Source organism: Fusarium subglutinans (assembly GCF_013396075.1).
Source record: "Fusarium subglutinans strain NRRL 66333 chromosome Unknown NRRL66333_c0000067, whole genome shotgun sequence".
In the NCBI taxonomy this organism is placed as follows: domain Eukaryota; kingdom Fungi; phylum Ascomycota; class Sordariomycetes; order Hypocreales; family Nectriaceae; genus Fusarium; species Fusarium subglutinans.
In genome coordinates, this window is record NW_023502130.1 from 144258 (window position 1) to 163015 (window position 18758).

At 50.9% G+C, this 18758-nt stretch overlaps 4 protein-coding genes across 4 annotated transcripts; 2 read left to right on the top strand and 2 right to left on the bottom strand.

The window, feature by feature from the left end:
* Positions 1 to 19: 19 nt before the first annotated feature.
* On the top strand, positions 20 to 8686 carry FSUBG_6473 (DNA-binding SNT1; the record flags this gene model as incomplete). The annotated part of the gene is made up of 5 exons (XM_036684675.1): positions 20 to 27; positions 1145 to 5570; positions 5619 to 7837; positions 8276 to 8375; positions 8414 to 8686. The coding sequence occupies 5 exons, from the start codon at positions 20 to 22 to the stop codon at positions 8684 to 8686; spliced, it is 7026 nt and encodes a 2341-aa protein (XP_036538042.1).
* A 1062-nt stretch (positions 8687 to 9748) lies between these two features.
* Positions 9749 to 13375, bottom strand: FSUBG_6474 (uncharacterized protein; the record flags this gene model as incomplete). Its single annotated transcript, XM_036684676.1, has 10 exons — positions 9749 to 10408; positions 10472 to 10641; positions 10690 to 10882; positions 10928 to 11287; positions 11351 to 11415; positions 11473 to 11909; positions 11967 to 12334; positions 12419 to 13068; positions 13138 to 13203; positions 13267 to 13375. The coding sequence occupies 10 exons, from the start codon at positions 13373 to 13375 to the stop codon at positions 9749 to 9751; spliced, it is 3078 nt and encodes a 1025-aa protein (XP_036538043.1).
* Positions 13376 to 14179: 804 nt separating this feature from the next.
* On the bottom strand, positions 14180 to 17530 carry FSUBG_6475 (replication factor C subunit 1; the record flags this gene model as incomplete). The annotated part of the gene is made up of 4 exons (XM_036684677.1): positions 14180 to 14501; positions 14553 to 17177; positions 17326 to 17356; positions 17431 to 17530. 4 exons carry the CDS (start codon positions 17528 to 17530, stop codon positions 14180 to 14182), a joined length of 3078 nt encoding a protein of 1025 aa, XP_036538044.1.
* A 332-nt stretch (positions 17531 to 17862) lies between these two features.
* On the top strand, positions 17863 to 18723 carry FSUBG_6476 (ribosomal L16 precursor mitochondrial; the record flags this gene model as incomplete). Its single annotated transcript, XM_036684678.1, has 3 exons — positions 17863 to 18294; positions 18347 to 18488; positions 18539 to 18723. The coding sequence occupies 3 exons, from the start codon at positions 17863 to 17865 to the stop codon at positions 18721 to 18723; spliced, it is 759 nt and encodes a 252-aa protein (XP_036538045.1).
* Positions 18724 to 18758: the final 35 nt, after the last annotated feature.

The following is an 18758-nucleotide window of genomic DNA, read 5'->3' on the forward strand; positions in this document are numbered from 1 at the left end:
CGTTGAGATCGCGCCCAAGATGTTGATGTAAGTGGTGAGTCGCAGGTTTCGAGTCGTAAGTTTGTAGGTAAAATGGTGTGGGCAACACAGAATTTAACGGCCAATCGAAAACACAGCAACTGTGGAACACTACGTCAGGATGAGTAAAAGATTTGAAAATGAAACGAGTTTTCCCAATGGCAATGTATCATAAGATATGCTTTTCTCATTAAAGATTCTTTACTTATTCTATGATTCGTTAATAACGTTGTGGCTCTGACCTTATCTTCATGATTTGTTCCGTGAGAAGATCACGGCTCCGGGCTCCACATTGAAAAAAACGGCGGGGTCCATCGGGGCTTCAAAAGTGGGTGTGCATGTATCCCTCCACTGGCAGATCTATTTGTGGTCTAGCGCCTCACGGCAATTCTGGGTCAAGGCCCCTGGACTTTCGCTGAGGAGCCCTTCCATCCACCACTAAGCGCCATGCGACAGTGTGTCCATTCCAATTTGTAGGACGGGGTCGCTTAAGCTTAGGCCCCTAGGATCCAAATGCACGCCTGAGGCTTGATTTCGATCCTCAAACCTTCAACCTACATCCAACCATCATCCCCTCTATCGCAAAAGGTATTGCCGCCTTTGCATACCGACCCTCATTTCAACGCGATATACTTGTCTCGGACACGGTGCTCGCATATAATAATAAGCTATACGTCTGTTTTGACTGTCTTATTTGATACCCCATTCATTCGACGGGTTAAGGGTGTTTTTTGGTAACCGAGACGCGACGTCAACGATCTCGGTACGACACGGCGACACAAAGGCCTGCGAAAGTTTTGTAAATCTCGACGAGTCGATTTCCTCAGTGTTAAACTTACGGGGCTTTACGTGGCGCACAATATTCGGAGTCATAATTTTGACTTTTGCATAACTGGGTTTATGGGTTGCCTATAAATCACCACTTCCTTGAGGCATCCTACGGCCTTTGAGAAATGTATGAAAAATCGCCCCATCCCATCATCTTCATTTCTAGTTATGCGGCGAAGGAGAGACTCTGAATATCACCACACGAATCGGTCCTTACACCGTTCGCCCCCTGCGGATCGTCTTCATGCTGACTTCATCCATCTAGGGCCTCGAGATACTCACGCTATGAACGGTCCAGATCACCCCGTGACCGCTCGCCTGACCGATTTGACCGAACTCCGCAATATAACGACGGAGACAGACGCCGACCGTCTGACGCCCGAGCAGGTAATGGTGGTTTTCAGCCAGGACGTGATTTTGGTGACCCATTACGACGCGAACCACCTCGTGGACCAAAAGCCTTGATCGATGCGCCTAGTGGCCCTCGAGGTGGGGGATTCGGAGGGGAGTTTCGTGGTGGCCGTGGACGAGGGCGCGGTCGTGGATGGTCTTCAAGAGACGACAGCCGAGATCGAGGCCGAGATAGGGACATCGATTTCCGTGACCGGTACCATGATGATCGAAGCCGTGAACGCGACCGGGATCGCGAGCGCGATAGAGATTGGCGGGAGCCAAGAGATTTCAGATCACGGCGCTCACCTATCGGTCGTGCAAGGTCACCAACAAGGGATTTTCGAGACCGCGATGGCCCTTTAGGAGTAGACGCCGATAGATCTCGACGAGGTTCAAGAGACGGAGGCCCTCCCTCGGCAGGATCATCTTCCTCCGATCCCCAGTTCGGCATGGCACCCTACCCTCGCGGTGGGGGCTTCCACCGAGGACGAGGTCGTGGGAGAGGTGACTGGTCTTCGGAGCGAGGTCGCGGCAGAGGGCCTTATATGGATGATAGAGGTGATCGCTACCCACGCAGTCGGTCTCAGGAGGGTCGCTGGGCAAGGGATCGTGATGACAGGGACCGGATGGACCGGATGGATCGCTATGCTGACCCAGATACCCGACGAGACGTTCGAGACGATCGTGACCCCCGCGACCGCGAACTGTTCCGAAACAAATTAGAGGCTCGTGCCAATGCCGGACACGACTCGGGACTTTCCAGCAAAGAGGTATCACCGCCTCCTGGCGCACCCTCTGCATCTACTTTCGGACCCGTTCCTAATCGAGGACTGAGTGTTGGAGAGGGTTATGTTTCAGCCAGCGCTGCTGCAAAAATCCCCCCGACAGCCCCCCGCGCTTTCAATGATCGCCCCCCGTCAGCTGGTCACGACCCAACAATGCCGTCAGTCGGTCTTGGGAAAGGCATGATGCATGATAGCCCCTCGATTCCAGTTGGTCCCAGAGCCCAGCAGCCGCCTCCACCAAGGCCTTCCAGCAAGCAGTGGATCAATCCCAATCTAAAGAAGGGGCCTGACTCTCCCAAGTTGATGAGGTCACCAAGCTTTGTACAACAACGACCGCCTTTACGACGCGGCAGCTCTCAGTATGATCATTATCACGATGATGAAAGGCGGCCACGCAGTAGCGATGCGAAGTCGGAACCGCATTACGATAATCGTGCGCGAACTAATTATAGCGCGGAACCTGGAGAAATCACCGTCAAGTCCGAACGGGAGTCTCAATCAGCCAGGGCATCGATGGATAGAGACACGCGACCTACTAATGCTTCCAGACGGGATTCTTATCGATCTGGCCCTTCACCTACCATGGAGAACATGCCTAGATTTAGCCAGGAGTCAGAAATACGCGCAAGGGACCCAAGAGAAGCTCCAAAGGAAACACCTCGAAGAAAGCGCTCGCAACCAATAATCAGAGCGGTCAGGTTCGAAGTTCCCCCGAAACCAGCACCTGTGGAACAGAACTCCGAATCTGACGATGATGATGATATGGCCGACTATTTCGATATGGAGATTGGGAAGACCGAGGCTGAACTAAGCAAACTGGAAAAACCAAAGTTGCCAACTCAAGTCATTGCCCGGTTTGCAGCTCTATCTCACGGCTCGATGGTCAAGATAATCGGAGAAGGGGAGGGACTACTCAAAATGGTGAAAAAGCTGCCAGAGGCAGTGAATAAGCGCGTCATTGAAAAGATACATGACCCACCACCTATCGAGCAGGCAAGGGAAGATGTGGAAATGGCCGATGCGGCTGACAGCACGGACAAGGTTGATTGCGAACAACCAAAGCAACTGCATCAGGAGGTACAGGCCGAGCTGGATCCTGAGCGTGAGCATTCTATTCAAGTCAAGGGCTCTGAGGAGCCTGCTGAAGTTGCCCCCGCTCCAGAATCCGCGGCACAAGTAGGTCAGGAGACTAGAGAAAGGCCCATCGAACATGCTGCAAAGGCAGCTGGCGAGAAAATTGACGACAGTACTCACGAAGAGGCTGCTCCGAATCTGAACAAGACGCCCGATCAAAGTCATATCGAGAAGTCTGACGAACAACGTATCGAGAACCCCATCAAGAAGCCTGTCGAAGAGTCTCTCGGAAAGTCTACCGAAATAACGGAAGAGAATCATACAGAGAGATCTCTACCAAAGGCTGAGAACGAGGATACTGAGATGTCCATTGCACCTGAACTTGAGCCAAAGTCAGGAGCTATGGATATCGACGAGCCTCCTACTGAGACTGATCGAGTCGCACCCGATGGTCCACCACCTCCTTCTAACAAGAAGGCCATGGGTGTGCCTTCCATAGCAAGTGAGACTGCGCCTATAGAGTCACTTGAGCCTCAGAAGATGGAACAAACACCTCTGGGGGCGTCCGAGGATACTCACAAGGAGAAGTCTGATAAGGACAAGCCAAGTGACAACACTCCAGAGGCGAATGGCGTACACCCTGCACAGACGCTGGTGGAGAAGCCAACCGAAGCCCTCCCTGAGCCTACTCCGGCAAAATCAGATGATGCTATTTCGGAGAAACCTGCGGAGCCTTTCACTGAGCCCCACCCCGAGAATCTAATAGAGAACGCCGAAGCTCTTGGGCATAGACAGGCCGCAATTGAAGGTGCTCCTGTTTCTGTGGTGTGCCCGAATGTGGTTTTGCAAACGACGGAAACGGCATCAAAACCACCTAGTACGCCGTCACAGGTAGACGACGATGAGACTGAGTCTGAAGACGATTCTTTTATGAACCTCGATACCGTTCGACAGTATATGACCACGCCTCCAATCGATAGTCTACCTGACTACAGCTGCATGCCTTGGGATAAGGATAGTGCTTTCTTGAAGACCCTCGACTCCAGCATTGCATTAGACGAGTTTGTGGTCGAGCACCTCGACAAGATGCATTTGGAGAAGTCGGCTGAACAGGACTACGACAGGAAGATCTACAAGGACAACTACGAACGGTACCTTGGTTTTACAATGTCGAATGATCCAGCGGCTGTCAAAAGTCGTGGAAAGTTTTCGGTGTCTACAGGCATTGAAATTACAGGCACCGTAACCCCTGAACCAAAACATGAGGGAAGTGGTCGTGGACGTCGTTTCGCAACCGAAAGAGACTTGGAACGAGTCTTGCAAGCATCAATGCGCGAGGACGAGGAGAGGAAAGAGCGCGAACTTAGAATGCAGCAGGAGAAGTATCGCACTGATAAAGAAGCCATCATTCCGAACATGATTTGGAACCAGGAAGAGAAGGACAACACCAAATACCTCGATAAGAGCGGATTCACGCCTGTTGACCGGTTGGTATCAGCGTGGCGGGTCTTGCCTCCAATTAATAACTTCACTGAGGAAGAAGCCGGCTTGTTTGAGAAGAGATATCTGGAAGCACCTAAGCAATGGGGTCGGGTTGCCGAAGCGATTCCGCATCGTGATTTTGGTTCTTGTATTCAGTATTACTACATGAACAAGAAGAACCTTAATCTGAAGGAGAAACTCAAGAAGCAGCCTAAGAGGCGCAGAAAGGGCAAAGCGAAGCAACGATCTAGTGCATTGGTGTCGGAACTTGGCAACGGAGACGGAGAAACGGAAGAGAACCACGATACAGGAGAAAATGGCGAGAGGCGACGACCACGACGAGCGGCGGCACCTACATGGGGCTTCGAACAGCCTCCAGTTGACACAGAGAACTCAACACCCAATGCGACACCGGGTAGACGTGGCGGGTCCGCGAAGGTCGACCATCCCGAGAAAGTGGATGGGAGAAAGAGGCGAAGAGGCCCAAAAGAAAAGGAGCCCAAGGCAGCCAAAGCGAACCAAACATTGGCCGCAGCCCCTGGGCCTGGCAAGGGACGATCGAGGTCAAACTCCAGAGCGCTCAATACCGATGGCCCTTCAACTCCACTCCCAGCCGCCGAATCCCATCGTCTCCCAGGTCAGTTCGAGCAGCACCCCGCTGGTATGCAGCTCCCTTTCTCCGTACAGCAGCAGCAACAACAGCCCCAACAACCCCAACAACCTATCCAAACCCTCGAACGACAGCAGTCAGTTGCTCCATCCTCCATCTCCGAAGTCATGGCAGCACCTTCACTTCGGCCTGACCCACCGCCTCAGCCTGCAATGGCTACATTCAACCTAGCCCACCCGCCGTCGGAGCGCAAGGCGCCTACTCAGGCATCTAGCTACTGGAGCGTGTCTGAATCTAATGACTTCCCGCTCCTCCTGCGCTCGTTCGGCTCGGATTGGACAGGGATTGCAGCCCATATGGGTTCTAAAACCGCAGTCATGGTAAGTTCTGACTATTTCACGTAGGTCCACTTCTAATGCGCTCGACAGGTGAAAAATTACTTCGTCCGTCAGAAGGACCAGGGCAAGGCCGAGTGGGAGGTGCTTGTCCAGGAAGCTGACAGGAAGAGAGCTATAGGCGACAAGTTGCCCGATCCCCCACAACCATCAACAGGAGGGCGAGGGCGGAGATATGACAGTTCAGCCGCAGCTTCTCGGCCGTTAGCTGTTGCCCCAGGTATCGACCTGCACGGAGAGACGTCACAGCCCAAGATGGAGCCGTCAGTTCAACCCCCTCGTGGCCAACCTTTTAGCATGTATGGCAGCCCCATCACCCAAGCGCCTATTACGCAGCAACCGCTTGTCCAACCTCAACAGCAACCCATGTCTATTGGACAACATTCAACCACCCAGCCAGTAACTCAGACTATGTCCCCAGGTCCAAGGCCTTTGAGAGCACCTGTACGGCAGTTCGGATTTCCTGACGGCGATCGAGAGCGAGAGCGAGAGCGAGAGCGAGAACGTGAGCAAAGTGTCCGGGTACCTCTTCCGCAGAAGGCTTCCTCAAGACCTCCCGGTTCGGAACCACGGGAGCAGCGGCCTCTGGCTGCCGCGCAGCCTCTACAGCCAGCCCGGAGTGAAGCTATGATCGAACACAATGCTCAAATGGAACGTCAAAAGATGGAAATGCAGCGGATCGAACAGGAACAGCTTGAATTGGCTCGACAGTCAGAAAGACGGGTCAAGCAGGAGCCTGAAGTGACCCCACAGCCGCATCGCTACGAACCGTTTGGGCATCGTCAACAAGGAAGTCTTGGGGGCCAGCCGCTGGCAAGGCTGCCACAAGAGCCTGGACGCCCTCCATCTTATGCTCCTCCTTTGCAGCAACAAGCTCCTGTGCAACCGGTGCGGAACCTAATGGGCGAGCAAACCCCTGTTCGGTCACCTCAGATGAACACTCCATCAAGCCGCCCCATGTCTGCTCTCCAGCACAGGCCGTCATCTGGTTCGATGCACGAACAATATGGCTCGGTAACACCCCAAACTGGTACTCCAGTTCAACCACCGGCAGTGGCGCCACGTCCAGCAGAGCCTCGTAAGGGAGGTCTCAACATCATGTCATTGCTTAACGCCGATCCTCCTCCACAACCCAAACGTGTCAGTGATGTGACTAGCACTCCTACCAGGCCATCACCTACTCCCCCGCCCCAGGCCATGGGCCGTACGCTCCCAGGCCCAGCACCGCCTTCTCAGATGCGACGGGGCGAGGCAGAGTCTTACTCTCCTTATGGTCGAGGAACCCCAGTAATGCCATCCCTCAAGCCAACATATGCGGATTCCCCTCAGCCTCAGCACATGGGCAGTTCGAGGGCGTCCATCGGGGTCTCCCTAGAAGCAGCAGCAGAAAGGGACTACTATAGGCAGAATCCTTACCAGCCCAGTAGCCACAGCCGAACGAACTCGCCACAAAGTGGCCACCGATATGCTCCTCCTGGACCTCCTCAGTACCAGAACCAGGGTTATCCGACTTCATACGCTGCAACGGGTCAACCAACCCATGCCGGATCGCCAGGAGGGCAATACGCGCTTCATCCATCGGCCTCTCGGGCACGAGAAGTAACCCAGGGTGGCCGTGAGGCTTCATGGCCGCCGCCTCAACAACCTCCTTCCAGCATGCAGCAGCCGCCTGGATGGGCATCTCAACAGCCACCAAATTCTCAACCCCCACCGCAGCAACAACAGCAACAACCGTGGCCTACGCAACACCCCTCGTCTAAGCCTCAAACCCCAGCGCCATCTTGGGCACCATCACAACCACCCTCACAGCCTCCGCCTCAGCAAGCTCACCATATGTCCATGAGAGACGATGGGCGTAATTCTTACTTTGCGGGTGGACCTGGCATGCCGCCGCAGCAGCATCAGATGCAAGGACGATATCCACCAACAGTGTCGCGTGGCCCAGAGTCAGTGCCACCTCCGCAACCATACCCACGGTATGCCTCTACTCCTGGGCCTGGCCCACCTCGAGAGATTCCTGGCCGTAGCTACACGCCCATCAGCAGCTACGACTCTCGCGGGCCACCCCAGCCTCCGCCAGGAGCACCGATTTATCCCGGTCATGATCCAAGAGATCCACGAGGGGATCCACGAGGGGATCCTCGAGTTGATCCAAGGGGGGATCCGAGAGATCCAAGAGATCCAAGAGAAATGGCGAGGGGAGGGCTGAGACCACATGACTACGAAAGGCCTCCTCCAGATCACTATAGGAGGTAGAACAATGGAAGTCAGGTAGGCTTCGTATTCTAGGAGTACCATCACGGGTTTGGCGCAACTGAGGCGATAGGCTATGCAGCATGAGCGGGTCTGAATTCTATGTAAATTATATACCTACACAGTGACTGATTTTATTAATTGGATAAGCGGAGTTGATAATGTAAGCAAACTTGACCTCTTATCATTCTTTCTACTGACTCATTACTCTGCTGTTTCGTCCAAGTGTCCATGTCGTGAGACGCTCAAGAGCTTAATGAGCCGAAACCCCACTACCATAATTAGAGTGACAGGTACATTACCCACTGTAAAGTAACTAAAGTAAACAACCCCGCCAAAACTTCCTCACACCGGGCCAACGCGTTCAAACCAACGACAACCTTCCACAGCCTTGAAAACACACACATAAATACATTCGCTATGGCCTCCCATTCAAGGTCAGCATCCGCGATGGGCGGTCACGAAAAGACGTACTTTGAGCAGCAGCGCGAGGCTCTGATTGGCGAGATCGCAATGGCACGTCATGCCTCCCCATATGTAGTCAATAGCATATGTGCTAACATTACGCTGTCAAGAGCTTTGAGCACGTCTTGGCCAACATCAACAAGCTAAACCGATCTCTCGAGGCAGTCACCGCTGTATGGATAGCAGTCTCCTTGAACATTCCCAAGCTAATAGAGATGGATGCACAGGTCGGCAACGAATTCTCCTCGGTCGAGGCACTATGGTCGCAGTTCGAGAACGTCATGGACAAAGATGGCAAGGCTGAAGGCGAGACGGAACAAGCTGACCAGACGGAGCATCATGAAGAAGAGGGCGATACTACAGTGAAGCACGAGGGGGCGTGATGGGAGCTTTGAAAGGCTGTTTGTTTATGGATACCCTGCGGATAACGAATTTAATGACCAAGTAATACAAGATCTCAAGGCAAATAATCATGAAGGATCGTTGGTGATGATATAACTAAGCATATTGATTTCACATACGTCACTTGAACAAGGAGCAATATTTTCAACGCATCAATCTTCACTGTCTGATCTTAATCTGTCTGGCTCTGTCTGGTATCTACTCTTCACCAAGACATCCTCTCAAATCCAGAGTCTAACAATCTGTACCAAAGCCGGCTTAACAATCTTGATCTGGCTTCTTCAGCTAAGGGCAGCAATCATTGACCAACAGTCAGACGGTTCCAAAAAAGAAAATCAACAAATCAAACAAGCAATCCTCATCTTCATCCTTGCATCGGTACTCGGTATCCAGTAGGACTCTTCTAAGGTTCTGAGGCACTCAGTACCCTCTCATCTCATTATCGTAGACGGTAGAAGAAAAGCTTCGCACGAGATTAATTGATAGGGTTGTCTCGACTCTTTGCAAGTGAATGGAGCGTTTGGTCCATATCATCGTAGGTCAGTCTCGTAGACAAACATCGCAAAGTGTAAAGCAAGTATAAAAGCAAACAAACGGCAAAGCCAATGGCGCGCGCTCATCGCTGCGTCGAGTCGTGTTTAGGCGTATGCCCATCATGGGTATCATAGTATGTATCATCATGATAGTAGTCTTGCACTTCGTGACGAAGACAATAGGTACAAGGGGAGATAGCTAGGCATCTGTGGGCGCTATACAGCTGCACCAAGTGGTTTATGTAGTAAGGTTGTTAAATGTTGGTTCCAACGTAGAGCCAGCTATCGAGATGCCGTGTGACTTTCGGAGATGTCGTGGTAAGTAAGGTGAGCAAGTAGTTTAAAAGTTCCTCAGGTAAACAGGGGGTATTCCTGTCAGATGGGTTTTGCAGTTCTCTCTGCAGTAGATTCTTTTTTTTTTGTTCATATTTTTTGTCCATATTTTTCTCTTTTTTTTTCGATTTCCGGATTTTTCACGCTTCATCGTCTCACATTTCTGTAGATGAGCGATCAAAAGAACTCGTTGGTTGGATCAACCGTCATGTCGACATGGTTACCAGCGATGTCTTGATAATCGCGACCATAGCGAGCAGCCATCTCGGATTCGGGACTCTCAACATCAGCAGACTCGAAGCCCTCATACTTGCGGTAGGTGATTTGTTCTTCCTGCTGCGTTTTTCGGATGAGCTCGACGGCATGTTGCAGGTTGTCAGTGGGCTCATGGCCACATTCTTCGGCACATTGGAGGATTTGCTCCCTCATCCTCTCGTAGTCTTCGTCCAAGTACTCGCACATCTGAAAGGCGGCGGTCGCCTCGCGATTGATTTTGACCGCAAGGCGCCGGCCCTCGATAATATTTCTTTCGACAGCTCGGTAGATCTTGAGACGTCGGCGACGAGCGGCTTCTTCGCTCTCTTGCTCTTGTTCCTTGAGCCTCTGCTGCTGGTTGTGCTTGTGCATGCAGGCTACTGCATCCGCTCGATCCCACTCAGCGAAGATGATTTCGTTTCGGGACATAGCCGGTTGCATTTGGGCGATGTATTTGTCCTTTGCCAGGGAATCTATGTGAATAGATTCCTTGATACGCTCGCACTCGGTGAAAAACTCTTGTGGCTGACAACCCTGAATGACGGGCGCTTCTGGGTGCCCGAGAGCTGCTTCAACCTCAGCCTGGAGTTTCATATTAGCATCAAAGGCTGAGAGACCGAAAGACACAAAAGGATATGTGCTTACTCGACTTGGCTTGTAAGCCATGGCAGACAATTCTCCGTCACTCCCTTTAGTTGAGAGAGCTTGTTCGTACAGCTGTTCTGCTCTGCCGTCACGAATCATCCCGCCGCCGTTCGAGGTCAACTCGGCGATTTCATCTCTCCAAGTGAACACAGCTTTAGGATCGCGGGCAGCTACGCACTTAGTAAGTCTATGAGACAGAGAAGCATGTGCCGACTTACCGATCAATCTCTCGGGGCTTTCGCTCCGGACGTTCTCAAGGGTTGTGAAGAATCCGCCGAGTCTCTCTATCCGGAGCTCCTTGATCAAAGCCTCCGTGGCTGGCTGTCCCGGAGTAAAGTCCTCCGGGATTTCTTCTTCATCCCCCTCAAATCCTCGTACGTCGGATCCCATGTCATCAGTGGCGGCGTAATACTAGTCACCGTCCACCGAGTCTTGGTAGTAGAGCCCCTCAGGTACGAATCTGTCCGAGCTTCTTGCTCTTGTCAGGATCAACTCGGTTTGGTTGCTGGCATCGTCGTTTTGCTCAGCATTTGGTTCTGGGGTCTTCTGCCCCTCGCATCCAAGATTGGTATCCTGATGCTCGATACTCGGGATGACTTGCGAGTTGTTTGTCGCAGCGGTTGAAGATTCGTTGGAGACGACCCGATTGGGTGGAAGCTCAAAGTCTTCGGTCATCTCTCGGAGCAATCGCTGTTCGTCCAACTCTTTGGGTTCGTCTGCGGCGATCGATTCCGTTCCATATGCATTTGGTCCAAGCAGCCCTATGCTACGAATTCGATCAACAACTGCAAGAGAGCTTCGGTGGCGGGCATATGCCTATAGTTGGCAGTCAGAAGTCTGATCTCGGTTATGTCCTAGCCAATACCACAGCAAACTTACCTCTTCGACAGTCTCGACCTCTGTAGGGTCACCTCCGTGCTGCCAGGTCCGGGGTGGGTGGACGTCTAGTAGCTGTTAGTTTGTACGGGAAAAAACAAAGACTCGCCTTTGTAGCAACTTACCATTCGTGGTATCACGCTCAACTGTTTCTTGCGGAACTTGATTCTGTTTGGCGTTACCACGAGCATCTTGGTTCATGGTTTGGTTAGATCGAGTCTCGATCTCAACAAGCTGCGCCTGCTTGTTTTCCATGTGAACTTGCTTCGCAACCAGAGCGTCTCGGCTAGTGGACTCATCGCGCATTTGTTGGTTATGGTCTTGGTTGTCAGGATATGGGACCGGGGTCATTGCAGGCCGAGGGGGGAGATTTTGATCCATCGAAACATCAAACTTGGACGGGTATGAATGGAGACTTGGAGTCCTTGGGGATACAGGGGCCCTACAACCCATTTCCTGCGTGGTAGTGTTAAGGTCGCCAGAGAACTCTCGAATAAGCTGGCCCATTTCATTTTTCGCAGCTGGAAGCTTCCAATCAAGGCCCTTGAATGTTCGATCCTGTCTGTAAGACTGTTGTCAGTTTTCAATCACCTCAAATATATCTGTAAAGAATACTTACTCGGCAATTTGATTGGCAAGTTGCGCATCACTCTGGCTGATATTCTGCGAGGAGGATTGGGGATTGCTCTTGGCAGAAGACTCAGACTTGGACGTCCAGACCAGGAATGTTCTCCATCGAGGAGGCAGTCGACTCTTGTGGTTCAACTTTCTGATTCCATCACCATTGGGTTTTGGTTCTTCATCAGACTTGTCGCTCCCCATCAACATACTCAAGACAGATCTCAATGAGTACTTTGACGACGATTTACTCGTGAGATCGTTGTTGTTTGTGTGTTCCTGCCCAGGGTTCTCGGTCTGTAGAACATTATCCTCCTGTCGAGCAGTCTCCTTCTGTTGAGCATTCTCTTCCGGTCGAACATTCTTTTCCTATATAGTAATGTAGGTCCGTAGATCAATGCGCTGCAGCTTAGTCTCCTCTATCTGTCGAGTGATGTCTTTCTGTAGATCAACAAAGTACTCTCTTTGAGACTTAAGAAGCTCGTAACGTGCCATTGTGGCTCCATAACAATCTGATGTGTTGTCGCTTTCGCTTCGAGAAGGACATTCGTCTTCAGTGGTACTCGAGTTTCCACTGCTGAGATGCGTGGATGGGTTGGATGTGCAGTTTCGTCCGCCGATGACGATACATTCATCGTTTGTAGTGGCATCATGGGCGTTGCCTTCAGAGACGCCCTCAAGGTTAGCCTGCTGGATTATAGTTGTGCATGTTGTCATCACAGACACGTCGTCGCCGTTGGTTTGAAGAGCACCAGAGCACAGAGGGCTCTCGCCAACAGGCCTTCGTGATGAAGTGTTGGCAGATACGAGATTGGCTTGTGTCTCGCTACTTTCACCGGCTTCAGTGATGGGATCAAGCTGATGTGGGACATGGTTGTTACTCGGAGCGGACTTTGCCCGCTTATGAAGCTTGTTTCCTGACTTTGTGTCGAACAGTTTTCCCCAGGATAGTTTGTTGTTCTTCCGTTCTGGGCTGGCTTCGTTTGCGTTGCGTAGTTCTGGAAGAGCAAAGGTCAGTTGAGGCAAATAGGTAAACAAAGTATTCAGTTCCATACCATCGACTCCCGCCTCGGACCTTTTCTTTTCATTCGCAGAGAATACATCTTGAAATGCCAGTCAGTATATGATCTAGAATATTCCTGTTATGCTTTCGCGATGGCTGAGAAACTCACTTCTCAACTCTGCTTTACTCTTCTTGACAAAATCACGGAATTTGACTTCTTGCGGCGAAGAAGCTCCTAATATGATATCAGTATGATGCTCTCGACATGACGGAAGACAGCATATTGGTATCGACTCACTGGTAGAAGTACGGACGTAGATGCCATCGTCATATCGGTTCCTAGCTAGGAAGCTCGCGATCCATTTGCTGCTCCCGAGGGCAGCAGGATAGGATGCTGAGCCCTGCATCGTGAAGGATATTTCGGGCAAATGCAGTAGATGAAGATGATGATAAAAAGGCAGGTGGGTTAAAAAGACTTGGTCACTCTAGTGAGATGCAGTGTTGATGTTAGACTGTTGAGATGATGTTATGAAATTGAGTGAGGGTGAAGAAGTTGAGTGTGATGGAGAGAAGAGAAAGAAGAAAACAGATGGAGGGAACAGAAGATATATATATAACGGGGCTGGAAGCGCTTGTTTAGAAACATGAGCATGAATCATTCTAAGGTAGCTGCCACTGCCACTGCTATTGTACCTGGCAGCTGGCAGCAACTGGCAAGTAAATTGGGAATAGAATCATGGGCGGTTCGCACTGGCAGCTTCAGTGCCACTGCCAGTGGCAACAGGGTCGATCTCATCTCCTACACTCACACAGACATGCAGCTCCATGGCCCAAATGAAGACAATATATGGCATACAAGTACTAGAGATTTTTAGGTTGATTATACGATAATGCCCTTTCACAATGAACAGTGTTGCTTGGGGCAATGCAGCTGGCAATAACTTCGTTTGACCAAGTTCCAGGGGCTTCAGAGTCTATTCAAAGATCAAAGTATGGCTACTATTTATCAGAGTGTCTCAACCCCATTTCTTAGTTATTACTAGAAATCTATATTACAGCGAGGGCTGACTCGTTACCGTTGACTCCATTTGCCCGATCTCGCGTCCATACTAAACACTAACTGAATGTGACATGCCTCTAGCTTACTTACGATGAACCACATCTGAATATTATCTGTTACACTTAATGCCATGCAATAACTCGGCCGTCGTTTACTTCTTCCCCTTAGCCTTGGCACCAGTAGCCTTGGCCTTGGTTCGACCTCGCTTAGGTTTGTCCTCGTCCTCTTCTTCGTCGTCGCCAGCAGCCTTGGCCGCCTTCTTGGTGACCTTCTTGGCTTTCGGTTTCTTGATATACTTGTCCTTCTTGAAATCGATTTCTTCTTCTTCTTCATCAACTTCGGGTGCCTCGACTGCCTCGGCATCATCATCTTCGACAGCTTCCTCAAGATCAGGAACCTCCTTGGGCTGAGCCCTGGGAGCGACGACATTGCTGGCCTTCATGAAGGGAACTGGGTGGCTCATTGCATTGTATCTAGAGAGCTTGTTAGTTACATATCGGAGCATGGGTAAATGGTCAACCTACGTTCGGGTGAAAGCAGCTTTGGTCTTGGACTCAATCTTGACGTGTTCCTCGTCCATCGGCCCAACACCGAGTTCCTGGACAGCATCGAAATCGTCACGAGTCAAGTAGTAACTGTCCATCAGATCAATGACCTCTGGTACTGCCTCGTTGCCCTGCTTCTGTAGACGATCTACAAGCTGCGTCCAAAGGATAGGAAGGTACTGCTGGCGAATCTCGTTATGATCGCCAGAAGATTTGAGGCGCATGTGAGAGTGAACCTCTCGAATCGACCTACCCAACCTTCCGTACTTGCTATTATTGCCCAACCACGACGTGAAGTTAGAGCCCATGAGCTGGCCTGCTATAAAGCTGGCGGGGCGGACCGTACTAAACACAGCATGTGTGGGCATCAGGCTCCATTGTTGCTGAGGTCCGTGGATCATGCGATCGACAAGGTCTCCGTCGCTGATGCTCTCTGCTGCATTATCGAACAGTTCAAGAGCTTTGAGCTTGAGCTCGCGTTGGTTATACCCCTTTCCATTTAGCGCCATGGGTTTTGTTCGGAGATAGTTCTCTTGTATCATAAGATAGCTAAACTCGTGGTCGTTGAAATAGAGCTCAATCTTATCATTGAGTGTTGATTTGCTTGCAGGGGTGAACAATCCACCTGCCAGCATCTTTTGGCAGATGTCCCATGGCTTAAGGATGACGTGCTTTTCCCAAGCCTTAGACATGGCCTTGCTCTGGTCGAAGTCCATACTTGTCTGGTCTAATTTTGCCGTGGAAATCATATTGATGATCTGTCGAATATCCTTGTTGCTTCCCTCGATAAGAGCATCTACCACAGAAACAGGAAGCTTGAGCCCTTCTCTGTGGCAAATAGTCATGACGCGAGATCGAACTTGATCTACAGTTGGGCGATTGAATCGGATGTCAAAAGCTGCATGGTCAAAAGGCTTCATCTTGGGCAGCCTTCGCTCGTTACAGATGAGTATCAGGGGAACCTGTGTCTTTTTGCAGAACTTTGCTAAAGCACCGACACCGCCTCGATCGCCCGCAGACATACCGTCAACCTCATCCATGATGAGAACAATCTTCTTCTTGGTTGCATCCACATCTTTGCCATCGCCAGCAAAATATCCGAGAAGCGACGTGTTGTTCATCACATCGCTCACTCCATTTTCGACGAGCTTCTTGCTTCGAGTATCGCTTGCGTTGCTCTCCAAAACATCATAGCCCTCCAGCTTCGCAGCTAGGTGAGCAGCCGTTGTCTTGCCGATTCCAGGGGGTCCAGAGATGATGATGGCGCGCTCGCCACCCATCCCGTCAGCACCCCTTCTTTGAAAATTGTATTTCTTGTGTTTTGGCCAGTTTCTGAGCCAGTTTTGGATCTTTTCGACTTGAGCCTTATTGCCACAAATATGGCCGAGCTGTGTTGGTGCGTACTTTGAAGTCAGTAACTGAACAGGGGGTGCCGCAGCGGCCCTCACAGGAGGACCTCCAGCAGCAGCCGCTTTTTTGGCGGCCTTCGCAGCCTCTGCCTTTCGAGCCTTCTCTTCGGCCTCCATCTCTGCAACTTGTTTCTTGACTTTGTCTTCTTCGGCCTTTTTCTTCTCCTGGGCCTTTTGGGCTCCTTTGCCGCCACCTCCAAATGCAGGAAGTTTGCGGATCAATTCGAAAAGCCCGTTCTCGTCAATTGTCTTGATGCCGATAGACTTAATCTTTGCCAGCTTACTGGGTCCAGCGTCTTCTCCCAAAACCACAAAGCTTGTCTTGCTGCTCGGTTGGCCAACAACTTTACCACCATACCTCTTCACAAGAGCTTGCCCCTCATCACGACTGATGGTCTGCAAAACACCCGTGAAGACGAAACTAAGACCAGTCAAGCATTCATCCGCACCTTCAGGGAGAATAGCTGCACCGGCAGCTGGCTGAGCAGATGCATTACCGCCTCCGAACGCGTTCTTTCGCCAATCGAACTTGGCATTGTCATCCTTGGGTGGTGGTGTAGGGGCACGAACGGTAGTAACATTGTCAAGAATATCCTTGATCTCTTCATCCTCAGGCTCGTCATTCTTCTTTCTTGAAGCCCGAGGTTTGGCTGAAGCTTTAGCTTTGGTTGTAGCCGCTTTCTTGCGTGGAGCCTCTTCTTCGGACTCTTCTGAGTCTTCTGATAAAGATTTTCGCTTTCTGCCTTTTGCTGCAGGCTTGGCTTCTTCCTCCTTCCCTTCGTTCTTGACGGCGGATTTGCGGCCTCTGGTCGCTATTCGCTTTGGCTTCGGAAGTTCCTCATCCTCGGATTCGTCCTCCTCGTAGTCGTCATTCTTGCGCTTACTTCCGCCCTTGGCATCGGCTGCAAAGATATCTTCGTCGTCTTCGTCTCCGTCATCCATGTAAGCATCAGAATCCTGATCGGCATTGTGGCGTGAGTAAGAAGTTGTTGATTTTCGTGTGGCGGGAGCTTTGTCATTCTTCGCTGTTGCTGCGGGCTTCGAAGCAGTAGGCTTTCCTCGGGGACTTGATCGAACGGGAATATCAGGCCTTGCAGCAGGTTTTTTGGGTGTTGCTGAAGTTGAAGGCTTGCTGTTCTTTGTGGAAGCGAAGTAATCATCAGCAGAAATAGCCACGCCTTTGGTTTCCTCGTCCCTGTAAAAAATAAATTAGAAGGCAATTGACAAGACAGAAGTCAAAAACAAACTTGGCTTTTCTCTTTGGGGCGGATTTAGTGGTAGGCTTTTGCACTCTGCTTGGGATCAGCTTGGTTGTAATAACATGTGGAAGGAAACCAACTCACTCTACTGCTTCATCTTCGTCATCGTCGCTATCTTTGACGACCTTTCTTCCCTCTTAACTTATATTAATACCGTTCTTGGTCCAAGAGTAGAATTGTTTAGCTTACTTGTACGCTTGCTCTTGGCCAGCTCCTCAGCTTTTCTTGGGGCAGGTTTTGGGGCGCTACCACCCTTGGGCCCAAAGAAAGACCGGATATCAGAAGGCATTTTTGGCAATCTCGCTTTTTCTTATTCTTCTTTTACTTGTGACTGAAGAAGTGCATCGACCTTTTTAATGGCATGCGCCAATGTTGCCTGCGTGAGGATTGGTAACGTGAATCCCAGGCAATCAAGGAGCAGCCTAGGTAGAAGTCCGAGTCTAGTGACGTGCACGGTAGCTCCTATCGAACGCGAAGCTGACGCGAGGTCCGTGACTACGAGCTAAAGTGGTTCCTGGTTGCGGGCCTTGAAATCCAGGCCTCAATATCAGCTCATCTTCGGCATCGGGAAGATTTTCTGGAGCCAACGGAGACAGCTTCAAGTCAACTCCGGTCGCCGCCATGAAGCTCGCTAACACATCGGCATTGCACAATGCCTTCCAGAGGTTGAGCTTGTGTGCCTCTTCGCCTCTGCGACAACTTCACACCCCTCTTCAGCAGTCTTTGACGACCCTTGATGCGATTCGACGACCTCAAAATGTCCGAGCCTTTTCGACGAGCCCATCAATGTTGGGCAACTGGCTTGAGCCAAACCTGAACCGAAAGAAGAAGATGGCAAAGGGACGACCTCGTGTCGCTACAGGTGGTTCGACCAAGGGTACGACAGTGATTTGGGGCGACTATGGTTTGCGAATGACGGATCACCATCGAAGAATCAGCGCCAAGCAATTAAAGATGGCCGAGGACACCATTAAAGTGCGACTTCGAGGTCAAAAATACCGATTGTATAAGCGAAAGAACTGTAACGTTGGTGTATATGTCAGCGGTAACGATGTAAGAATGGCCTTCCCGGAGTTGGGTGGAACATCGGCTTATAGAGTTACAGATGCGTATGGGTAAGGGTAAAGGTTCATTCGATCACTGGGCAACCCGAATGGCTGTTAGCCAGATTCTGTTCGAAATCCGAGGACGACTTCACGAGCAAGTTGTGAGAGATGCTTTCCGTTTGGCTGGCAACAAGCTGCCTGGTGAATATCCTACAACCTTGTTCATTGAGTAAAACTAATCACAATCGCAGGTCAATGGGAGTTTGTTAAGAAGGGAGAGCCTCCCATGGTTGGAATCACCAAGTTGGACGGCGTGACTCTTGAAGAGTTGAAAAGACCTCGACGACACATTGCTCCCGTTGAACTACTGGAGGCTTCCTCGCCTACAACTGAGACTCTGGTCGGGAGCACTTCTGAGGCTTCCCGCAACCCCTAGGGACTTGGACTGATGAGACAATGCCATGTACATTA